Here is an 11,815-nt window from a genome sequence, read left to right as displayed (position 1 = left end):
AGGTCCTTGAATGACGCAGTGCATTGAAGTCAAGTGTGCCGGGAGGAAACTATTACGAGTGTGCGATTGATTGCACTCTTCTGGTATTAGTTCTTTCCCCTCTGGTAATCGGCTCGTGCGACACACACTTGATACTAATTCTGCAACAAAGCCGCTGCACGGCTGACCGTTTTTAAATCGCGTGAAACCGGTTGCAATCGTGCAGTAGCTTCCCAGCAAGCGATCAAGTAAGGTATCGCATACAACCGCGGATCGTCGCCAGGATGAAGCAGCAGCAAACCTTTTCCAACGCGGGCATTTGCCTGCTGTCGTTGCTGGTGCTGCTAGTAGTAGCAGCCAGTACGGCCCACGCTCGCTCGACCAAATCAGGATTTCAAGTAGACAGTGAAGACGGCCGACTGTCTGTGCCGGAGCTGGTGTCCAAGTACGGCTACCACGTGGAGGAACACTCGCTATCGACGGACGATGGCTACCGGCTGACGATTCACCGTGTGCAAGCGGCAAGCTACACGAACGGAACGGTCGTGCTGCTGATGCACGGTCTGCTGTGCAGCTCGGCCGACTGGCTGATGATTGGCCCGGGCAATGCACTGGCCTACCTGCTCGCGAACGAGGGCTACGATGTGTGGTTGGGAAATGCGCGCGGCAATCGGTACTCGCGCGATCACGCCTCGATCAACCCGGACGACGACAATTCGTTCTGGAAGTTTTCCTGGCACGAAATCGGACGCTACGACATTCCGGCCACGATCGACTACATACTGGAGCAAACGGGACATCGACGATTGCAGTACGTGGGCCACTCCCAGGGCACGACCGGATTCTTCGTGATGGCTTCCACCCGGCCAGAATACAACGATAAGATCATTCAGATGAATGCCCTCGCCCCGGTTGCCTTCATGGGACACATGAAGAGTCCGCTGCTGCGGTTCATGACCAAGTTCCTGAAGACGCTCGACATTCTGCTGGCCGTATTCGGCGTCGGAGAGTTCATGCCCAACAAACCGATACTGCACGAAATCGCCCAGCTCATCTGTCCGCCGAACTCGACGGTGCACATTAACATGTGTGCGCATCTGCTCTTCCTGCTGGCCGGGTACAACCCTTCGCAGCTGGACCCAGTGATGCTACCGATCCTGTTCGGACATACGCCAGCCGGCTCGGCCACGCGGCAGTTGGTGCACTACGCCCAGGAGGTGCTGTCGAATCGGTTCGAAATGTATGACTATGGAAAGCTGAAAAATGTACTGATCTACGGTTCGGCTACACCGCCCGAGTACGATCTTTCGCGCGTTACGGCACCGGTAGTGATGTACTACGGGTTGAACGATTTTCTCGCCACACCGGAGGACGTGAACCGGCTGGCCAGGAAGCTGCCCAACCTGAAGCGAAGCGTTGCGGTGAACGATGTGCTGTTTAACCATCTGGACTTTTTGATCGCGAGCGACGTCCGACACTTGCTCTACGAACCGGTGATGGAAGGAATGGCATCCGCTGAAGTGGCGGATTAGGGGGTTGAAGTGCAGTCAACTTGACTGAGCTTCCCACATACGTTCAAGTATGTGATAGTAGGTTTTATTGTGATCTAGGGAAGTTTGCTGTGGTATTTATGTATAAACCCGAACGGAAAAAAACAGCGCATTAAGTTGAAGCATCGAATAGTTAGCGCAAAGCGTCTAATAAAGATAAATGTGAACAATTGAAGAAGTTGCCTTTTTGTCTCAATACTTTTTTTATATTTACGCAGATATTATAAAAGCTTCATATTCATTTGAGTAAAAAGAATAGCATAAGAAATCCACCCGATTTTAAATTCATGTTTTTTGCTAGGTACTTCTGGAAACACTAAACAACAAATTGAGGTGCTCGCCATTTATGGGAAAATCTAATTCAAGCACCTTCCTGCTCTTGTATGTGAGTTTGTGAACCACTAATTTCTTTTTCCTGAGCTCAATTATTACATTATTAGCCTTATTTTGTAATTTTCTGTGCAAAAAAACGTTATTTACAGGTGCGTATGTTGCGTTGCTTCGAATAACCAACTTATCGATGAATTTTATCAAAATTATTTTAAAAAAAATTGAATAACGAATTTCAAACGAACGATTTCAAATCTTTTCCAAAGAATAGCATCTCAACCCGCTACTATAAACGATTCCACCGAGCTCAAACTGTCAAATTCTTGACGCTTCTAAAGGTGCCTATCCACGAGTGCTATTATGTACACTGCATTGCCAGCGGCACACCTAATCGCCCTTTATTCCACTCGTGTAGCTTCTACTTCACGCGCCAACGAAGACACGGGGTCAGCAACTCACAATAGTGCACAACGCACGCACAATAGCAGACGAGCAACAACACAGGGCAGCAACGGTGGTGCAACGCCGTTGTTCGTGGAAGCAAGTGAAAGAAAAATCTGCCAGTGCGACAAGTGCCGTTTTCATCTGCTGGTCTGCTGGTAAAGAAAGAAAAAGGTAATTTGACCAGTTTTTCACTCCCCGATCAAGGTGTCCGTTTAGGTTTTTGTGTGTGTATGTGTGTGGGTGTGTTTTTGCTAATTAGAAATTAATATTAAAAGAACGAAAGAAGGAGGCATTGTGATAAAGGAAATTGATTTGCGAAATGAACAACAAAACACAGCAATACACGAAATAGGGGCGTTGCGACGTCACCAAGCAGTTTGTGTGTGTGTAGTGGAGCGGAAAAAATCAAGTGAAAATTTAAGCGATTTGCATGTTTTTTTTTTCTTTGGTTTCATCTCGCGCAGTGCACGTTCTTCATTGCTGTGGGAGTGGGTGGGTCTCGTCAACGCAAGTGTAGATTGTATGACAGGCAACCAAGTTGGTGGATATGTGTTGTGACCTGTGACCGCACAGGGAAAACACGGTAAAGGCAGTGTTTTTATTGTTAGCAGCAACCATTGAAAAAAAAATCCCGTTCATAAGAGTGGTGAATGTGTTGTTTTTAAAGAAAGTTGTTTACTTGCGCGACACGGTTTTATCACGAGTGTGAGTGTGTGCGTTCGCGTCCAGTGGAGTGACTGAAAAACTCATTATGAAACCCTCCCCTCACTTTCCGCTCGTAGTTTTACCCACAGGAAGCCTGCCTATATCCTGTGTAGAATGAAGAAAAACTCCTATTAACATTTAACTTTTTGCACCCATCTCCTCATCGTAACATTTGTTTGGTGCGTGGTGGTGTGTGAGGCTCCTTTCCGTTCTGCCACTTTTTGTGTGCAAAAGCGGCACTCCCCCCATATGCGGCCTTTTCCCCGGTCAATTTCACGGCCATGACATAAAAATGCAGAGAGCAGGAAAAACACTGCCAACTACGTCCACACACACAGGGAAGTTCGCTTCCCCTGTCGCGAGGTGAAGGGGAAAAACAATCTTCATCCCCTACCACGGTTGCTGCATTTTTTTCTTCTTTTTGTGTGTGCGCTACAGTGTTCGCCACATTCGAAAGCAATTTTGACGTATTGGCGTCTACGAAAAAAAATAAAATGGGGTGGATAGTGGTGGGCTGTTAGGAAGCATTGGAACCGCATTCGTGGGAGCTGAAACGAGAAATCGAACGGTCGTGGTGTGTTGGGGCTCTGTAGTGGGACGGCGAAAACGGTTAGCCGAGATGGCAACACAACACAACAACGGCAGCAGCAGCACCACAACCACCACTACCACCAGTGCCAGGCGTAGTAGGCCGCGAGCAACACGTACCACGGCAACGGTGTAATAACGGTGCGGATTCCAGCCCCATCCCCAGCACGAGCGAGAGAAAGAGAGAGGAGCAAGAGCCTTCCCCCCTCCCTCTTCTGCCCTCCTGTAACATAAGACCGTCACCAATTGTGTGGTAGTAGCTCGGCGGCAGTGTGTAACCTCGGCAATACCGGAGCGCTCCCCCCGTTCGATTGTACTAACCGCTGTTTTTCTTCTTCTTTCTTCTCACTCCACACTTGCAGCAATCGTCCCGAGTGTCGGTGCATCATCATCATCACCCTCGAAAAAAGAGAAAGCATCGCACAGCAGCGGCAGTTGCGTCTGTCTATCTCTGTGTGCGGCAGCGGATGATACACTCCGTGGCGAATTCGGTGCATTCCATCTTGCCAAGCGTGCACCCCGTCACCGTGCCTCGCGCTGGTGACTGTGTACAAGTGTGTGTGTGTGTGTGCGTTTCAAAAATCCATTCGTCGCCGCGTCTCCTAAAAATCAGCTGTGCTGCTGCTGCTGCGGTGTTGATCGCGTATACGCGCGCCAGCACACTTCGCGCATATCCAATTCGCGATCGCGTATCCGCCGCCCCGTACACACCATTCCCTTTTCTCAACCTCCCCGTCGCGTAGTGTGTGTTGTGTCACTTACCTGTGCGCTGTCTTTGCGCATGCAAGTGTGAGTGTGTTTGTGAGTGTGCGTGTTGTGTAAAGGAGCCACTGCTGGATGTTATTATGGTTAGTCATCGTCGATCGGATCGTCTCGCTGTACGGGCAAAGGTGTACCGCTAAATAGAAGAGGGTGGGTCTGTGCGTACAGCTGATGTTGCTGCACTGGGTAGTGCTCTGGTAGTGGTTGTGTGGGCTACTGGCCACCGTATACGCATGTGTGTCTGTGTGTGAGATGCTCAACGGAAGGTATCAACTTCCAAACGTGGCCGGCCGCTGTTGATCGCGAATTCGGAAAGAGAGGAGGGGCTCCGTGGTTTCGCGATCGCGTACTCTCACGACCTGCAAGATACCAACGCCACCTCCTTCAAAGAGAGGAAGCAACCCCTGTGCGTTCGTGTGTGTGCGTGTATAGGACGGGGGGGTATCCGTTTGATGCACAAGAAGAATCAGTGAAGCGGTTGTTATCGTCAGCCGGGTGGAAGAAGGGGAAAAGGCCACGCGAGAAAGGAGCGGTGCGCGCACGCTGTTGTTGTGTTCAGCCCGAACGCAGGTTTGGCCGCCGCGTGGCAGCGAACGAGTTTCACCCGTGAGCCTCGAGGTGACGCGGGCCAACACCATATACCCACCCCCGGAGTGTGTGTGGTACAAGCGAAGCAGGTAAGCGTGTTACCGAATCCTTTTGTTGATTGGGGTGGAGCGCAAGAAAAGAAAAGGCAATACATACCACACTAGACCCGAAGGATCCAGAAGCAAAGCAAGGTTTCGTTGAAATGTATTTTAATACGCTGTTTAAACCGTTTGAATACAGTGTTTTGGTTTGCATTCTGGCGAATTTTGAATCTACAATATGAAAAGTAATTGTTTGAGTATAGTATTCCTTCGAAAACGTTAAAATGGGATTTATATTGGAACTATTTAGTATAAAATTACTATTTTTATTGGCAAAGGTACCAGTGATCGAGTCAGTCATCCACAGCTATAAGTCAGAATTCTGAAGATCAAGAGGATAAACCTCATGCTTCAAAAAAGTCATATAGTCTTAAATAAAAACGGGTTTTAATCATTTTTGGTATGAATCCGGCATGAATGGCTTTTTGTGAAGCAAATTAACGTTAAACCACAAATCACTAGTATTTATCTCCAAACGTTTTACAGGCATTTGAAAGATTGATCAAAGAAAACAATTTGTACCCAATATGTCTCTATATCCATAGCCATATCTCAGTGTAAACGATAATTGCCGTCGTTTAAAGCGATGGATATCTATTTACAAAAAAGAAAAAATAAAAAACAATCGTCATTGAATTGATTAAAATTCGCGATCAGTCCGCGTATCGGGGCTGAAACGCCATTTGCGGCGACGCTGGTGGTGGAAATTGATTACTGCCGGGCACGGGCGACTGAGCCGGCCGGAAATAAGGGTGTTTCCCTCCCTCCCTCCCTCCCCTGGGCGTTTCGCACATCACTTTTGCACCAGCAAAAGTGTTTAAAAAGTAAAACGAGAAGAAAATAGTTTTTCAGTTTTTGCGCAAGGCAAGCGCAGGGTCCGTTTGCTTCAATGTTCAATGCTTGAGGAGAGAAACTTTATGAATAAAATATGCTCCCAGTTCGTCCTCTCCACGCCCCCCAAGGGGTGATCGATTTTTTTCTCTTATATTTTTGTGGGGAGATTTAGCTGAAGCCAAGGGAAAAAACAACAATTGTTTCGTATTTTAATAATAAGTTTGATTTTTGGGGATATTTTAGTTTTATGATGATATCAGGGCAAGTTTCTGCTTAATTATTAAATAAAATTCTACAACGTTTATTGTTTTCAATTCTTGCTATTTCATTCTCTACTAACATAGTGGAGAATTTGAAACATCTTTCACGTACTCCGTACGATCTTTTATTTAACTGCGGCGGCAGTAATTCCTCCACTAAACGGAGCTCGTTTCTATGTTTATGTCGGGAAGGTGATGTCAGTAGCATGTTTATAGCCAGCATACTAACCTGTACCGTACCGTCACGAGGTGCAGTTATTTACGTTGAAGTTTATGCTTCACCCTCCTGGCACACCTCCTTCTCTAGGATAGACCCACTCACCCGTTACACCATAACTTACCTTTGCAGCTGCATTCGAAGGGGGGATGTAAACCGAACTCAACTCGATAAATCGATCGGTGTAAATAAATGTTTACCTCCATCCGTTCCGAGCATAAGTAGCTAGAACGGGGAAGAAGCTCCCATAAAGAAAGCAGGAACGGTGCGGTCCTATGCTGGGAAGGGTGAAAGGGTTTCGGGTCTGTGCTGGATTCTGGTGTTTTGTCTGCTTTTATTGTTCCCAATTTCTCTTTCACATTGTCGTCTAAGATCTCTCTCGCTCGGTCTCTCGCTCTCTCTTGGGTGATCTCTTGAGGGTTGTTGAACCTTATGGAATAACGCCCGAGAAGATGCTTGCTTGCCAGGGCTGTGTGTCTGGTTATTGTCACGCACTCGCGAGGCACGTTCCAGTCAGAGGAAGAGTGCATTAAGCGTTTTTTATCATGTCGATGGTACGATTCAAGATGCACTAACGATTTTTAACAGCTTTCGATAGCATAAATAGCTTAAAAACTGAAGTTTGAAGGCATCTGTTTTGTGTGCATGTGTTCTGTGTGAAGGTGGGATAGCTATTTTGGTTTGATGTTTCAGCCCAAGTTAACAGATAAGTTTTTGAAGATTTAAGTATACCAATGCCTAGTTTTTTAAAAGGAATTTTACAATAAAATAAGAAAGTTTTACTGTTTTTTCATCACAAACTTCAACAAGCAATTATTGTTGCTACAGATAATCTTTTTACTGTCAAGATCCGATCTGCTCTCAAATTTGGGATGCAATTTCAATGTGTCTGCCAAATCCCAAACATTCCTAGCTCTCCCACTTTAAATGCTTCTTTTTGTGTAATTTATTCCCACGTTTGTAAGCAAGAGCTAGAAACTTCAAATTCAAGAAATGACGTTCAAATTTGGTTAAAAAACTATGAGAAAACCAATAACAATAATCGATCTACCTACATACACTTTGATTCTAAATTGCACCATCTGATCTTTTTAATGCACATTGGAATAAATTAAAACACGACCTTGTATTGAGGTACTCGAATTTAATTCCAGTTTTGAGGCTGAAATAATCTAGGCTGAAAAACGCTGGCTAGTTTTGTGTGTGGTTTTGTATGGACATGATCTCAGCCGCCAACTGTCAAACCTATAAATATAAATAAGGCCGGCTAGTATTGTGAAAGGCCCCACAGTTGGATTCCAGTTCAATTGAATCGAGCTTGAACAAAAGATTAATCTTCCGACTGCAGCTGCCTTATTTGGGATTTATTTGATAAATACGCACCAGAAGCTGACTCACTCATGCAGAGTGTATTCGGTGTGTATTAAAGAATAAGCACGATAAGAACCAGGAAACTAATGCTTTATGGTTAACAAATTGTACACGTTCGGCATACTTTGTACGAGTTGTGTATTGCTTCCGATAGTATGACGCAAAGCACTCGCCAGCAAAACTGTGAAACATGACTCCGGGGGTCTAGCATTCCATTCATGCTTTACACCACATTCTATTTAGGCTTGTGTCTGTTTTAAAGCCACTTGCTTGTGGCTTGTGGCTAAAACGTTTGAAAGCTTTAGTGAAATTGCCGATATTTAGAAACTGCCGCAGAGCAGGGATCGAGTGTAGGGAGGAAAAGGGGGGGAGACACATTATCTAGGTCAATATTTGGTCTGCCAATAAGCTGCCCGGACCAACCATTACCGATGACGGAGGCAGGCGGCTTTTGGTGGCTGCTGGGTAAAGATTTATCCTGAACACTGTGTCACTCGATCTCTCTCTCTCTCTCTCTCTCTCTCTCTCTCTCTCTCTCTCTTTCGACTCCTGGTGCTCGGATCTAGTTGACGGAAGTTCACGTCAGTACGCCAGAATAGAACGTATGCTTTCCAAGCACTGCTTTCCAGCGATGATAGTTTCAAGTGGCATAAACATGTTTACCCCAAAACAAGCGAGTTCTTTTTATGCTCCACCATGCGCCAACTATAAATTCAAAAGATTCAAAAGGTTTTGTTTAAGGCTTTTCTTTTTTATCCAATATGTCTGGAGACTTCGAGAGAGTGCACAGCTCGGGAAACGGTTCATTCCTAGGCCCCATTCTCTTCTCCCGTGCACAACGCACCAAATCGGGCCATCAATCTCGGGCACCACCCCCCGACCAAAGTCGTCCCCCGTAATGAGTGTCGGCCGATCGATCTCTCGCCGCCGAGCTTCCTCTGGATATGGTGCTGCCGATGGGTGGAACACGCATTTGTTCCGCGCAGACGGCGGGATGATGAGGCTGCTGTGTGCAACGCAATTTGAATGAAATTGAGGTTATTCCTACGGGCCAGGGAAGGGGGCTTTCTATCTCGAGGGCTAAGGGTGGGTTTGTCGTAGCGCCGGTTCGGGGCCTCGGGGTCTGTGCTACTCGGGCCGGGAGGGTAATGATATGGGAGAGATCGGTGCACATGTGTCGCGCGATAATAGTTATCAGGTTTTTGAAGTGCGTTTGCTGCCGCCGAGGCGCTGGCGCTTTTGCTGGGTGGTTGTTCGATTTCGAGAGGTTGTTTTTCTCCCCTATGTGGCCTCCCTTCGTGTGCTGCTCTGTCAACTCTGTGCATGCCGCCTGGTGCCGTGTCTCGGGCCTTCCCTCCATCCAATCTTGTGGCCGGCAATCAAACGCCTAATAGTTGGGCTGGTGTGGTACAGGAAGGCAAACTGGCTCTCTGCGGCATTAGCAGCAGAAGAAGCCCTACTTTAATACCGTCTTCCGTGTTCGTTCAATCTTAAAATTACTCTTCCCACTTTCGCCTCCCTCACTCCCTTTCCCTGTTACGTCGTGTCCCTTTCGTCTCCCTGGGTTTCGGTTCCGTTTCCTTCTGTGTAGCCGTGTCTGGAGGATGATTTTTCGGGGCGTATGGTAAATTAGTTTAGGAGGCTTCCACCTTCTCTCTCTCTTTCTATCGCATTTGCTTGCACACGTTTGCCGTACATGCCGTATATGCATGAAATCGGTTCAGCTTCCCTGTACCTTTGGCCGTGCTCCGCTTCGTCAAGCTGTGTAAATGCACCGTTGTGCAAATTCTTCCCCCAAATCACGGCGGCAATGCACTTTCGTGTAAGCGAAAGATGTTCATTAACGGGTTTTTTTTCTTCGGTCGGTTGCTGTTGTTGTGGTGCTCACTCTGCAACCTTTGCCAACTCTCGATCGATCTCTCGCTCTCTCTCTGTCTCTCGTGCACTCTCTTCCTGTCATTGAGGTCGTCTCGGGTTTGGGCGCGGGTGTGCGGTGTGTGGTGTGTAAATTAATAACCCTTCTTTCCGCCTGCTTCCGTCGATCTTTTAAGTCGAACAGACCGAAGAGACCATTAAGGCGTACAATTGCAATGGAAAATTAGTACAGTTTTAATTCAAAAATGGCAAACTCCCCCTTTTTTGTTTGAGAGAAGATTTTGGGAGGTTGCTGGAGAGAGCTTTAATGAACGCCGGGCGCGTGAAAGCGTGCTAGCAGGGCGTGTGACAATTTTTGGGGGATTTTTTTCTCTCTCCTTCAATTGCATTTTTGAGGCGATTTGTTTCAATTTAAGGTAGGCACTTGAGTTGAATCGATTGTTGTTAGCACAATAATGTTTTAATTTCTAATAATTTCATTCACTTGTCGGTCTGTTAGCTACGCGCTGTAGGAGCTTGGAAGCGAGGCGATAAATGGTTTTTGGATAAACGAGTGAAGAAGTAAAGATTTTCTTCAGATTCTTTTCCTTTATCACCATCTGCAAAACATTCCCCAGTACACATAAATGTCTGTATTTCATTTTTACCAATAAATTGCACCGTATAAAGCTACAAATGCATCTGTGTGTAGTAGCAATGTGCTGTGAGCATATTTCTTACGGATTTCTTTTTTATCGATCGATGCCACCATTCGCTTAACGCACATACTATCGTCGAACACAAAATTGGAACCTCCGAAATGTCGTAACATCTGCGATAACACCTCCTCCAACCAAACAGCCACAGCAGCAGCAGAAGCAACACTCACACATAAACACTTCACTCCATCCATCATTCTCCATTGGTTCGGTTCCTAATCAGGTTGACCCACATAAACTCGTAGAAGCAAAGCGAAATACCCGCCATCTCTTGCTACTACTGCTACCAGCCATCCAACAATCGTACACACAACACAATGCCTTGCACACGTTTGCCTATTGGTTTGGCCGTTTTTTTTTGGTGGTCGGTCGTTGACACGATCAGCGGTGTCCTATTGCGCGCAATTTGAGTTGGGGAGGAGGGAGCTAGGGGCACACACGATGTGTGTCGCATGTTTCGGCACTAGGACCAGATAGGAAAGCAGGAGAAAGTCGTTAAAATATTCTGCTCCCTGTGTGCGTTCTCTGTGTGGTGCTGTAGGATTAACGCTTCAATTTTCGTACATTTGTCCACATTGCACATTCGCTTTCGCTCAAACGCCGGCCTGTGATGCGCAACTGCGCTTGCATTGCATTTGACGTTTGGTTGCGCGTTTCGTTGCGTATGTTTCGTGGTGCATCATCTCTCCCAAGGCGATTGGGAGGCGTTGGCGTTTCGGTTACCGGTGATTATTTGTGTTTGATTTTCTGCACCGAAAGCACCACCTTTTTGTGTGTGTGTCTGATGCGGTCTTGTTTGATAAATTGCTCAAACCTTGCGGGCCAATAATATTACACATCGCAAGCAAAGAAACGACCTGCCTTTTTTGAGAGACGGCGTTGTTCGTGCTCTGCCTTGTTTTAAACCTTGCTTTTGCCTTATTTATCTGCAGCAAGAAATTACGCGTACACTTGGCTCCTGTGGTTGTCTTGCTGTGGAACTGTCTCCTCTATGTTGTGTACCGGTTTTGCGACAACACACCATAGCCACACAGCCCCACACCTTTGTTTGGTATATTATGGATCACGTTCTGTTCTTACGGATGCGAGCGAATAAGTTCTATTTCTTTACTTCGGCTGCGTTGCTGCGAGGTGTCCACGAACAACACACCTCTCATCATGCCGAGTTTCACTCCGTGCGCGACCTCCGGGTCGAAGAATTGGGTGGGTTGGGTTAATGGATAGACAGCCACAGCGTTGTGGGCCGCTGTGGGGTGGGGGACAAGCACAGCGCGTAGGAGATGAACCGTTTTTGGGCTGGCAACCATTTCTATCCGCAGTCGGGTTTGAATGCGCTCGTTTCAAGGTTTCGTATTTGTCGCGTTTGAAGCATGCATGAGGGGAAAGGTTTGTCTCGGTGAAGATCCGTCACCGAACATAACAAACCGAACAAACAACACGTTAAAACATGTGTTTCTACTAAATACGGGCTTTACGTTCTTGCAAAAAAAAAAAACAAAATTTTCTCGAGTGG

The 11,815-nt window shown here is 46.7% G+C and overlaps 2 protein-coding genes across 8 annotated transcripts in view; both read left to right on the top strand.

Annotated features, from left to right (window-relative positions):
• The first annotated feature begins 184 nt into the window (after positions 1-184).
• On the top strand, positions 185-1,704 carry LOC120893830 (lipase 3-like). Its single transcript, XM_040295959.1, has one exon. It carries the CDS (start codon positions 264-266, stop codon positions 1,509-1,511), a length of 1,248 nt encoding a protein of 415 aa, XP_040151893.1. The 5' UTR covers positions 185-263; the 3' UTR covers positions 1,512-1,704.
• A 590-nt stretch (positions 1,705-2,294) lies between these two features.
• Positions 2,295-11,815, top strand: part of LOC120897481 (ecotropic viral integration site 5 ortholog) — a 30,636-nt gene continuing 21,115 nt past the window's right edge. For 3 of the 7 annotated variants that reach the window (XR_005738534.1, XR_005738535.1, XM_040302440.1), the window contains exons 1-2: positions 2,295-2,474; positions 3,959-5,035. The gene's annotated coding sequence lies outside the window, so the exon portion shown is untranslated. Of the gene's footprint in view, positions 2,475-3,958; positions 5,036-11,815 lie in introns of those variants that run through there. The other 4 variants (XM_040302449.1, XM_040302415.1, XM_040302424.1 and 1 more) reach the window with 4 other exon arrangements.

The sequence above is a fragment of the Anopheles arabiensis genome, chromosome 2 (assembly GCF_016920715.1).
Source record: "Anopheles arabiensis isolate DONGOLA chromosome 2, AaraD3, whole genome shotgun sequence".
NCBI classification, from domain to species: Eukaryota; Metazoa; Arthropoda; class Insecta; order Diptera; family Culicidae; genus Anopheles; species Anopheles arabiensis.
The sequence above is the reverse complement of the archived record's forward strand: the minus strand, read 5'-3'. Positions and strand labels throughout refer to the sequence as shown.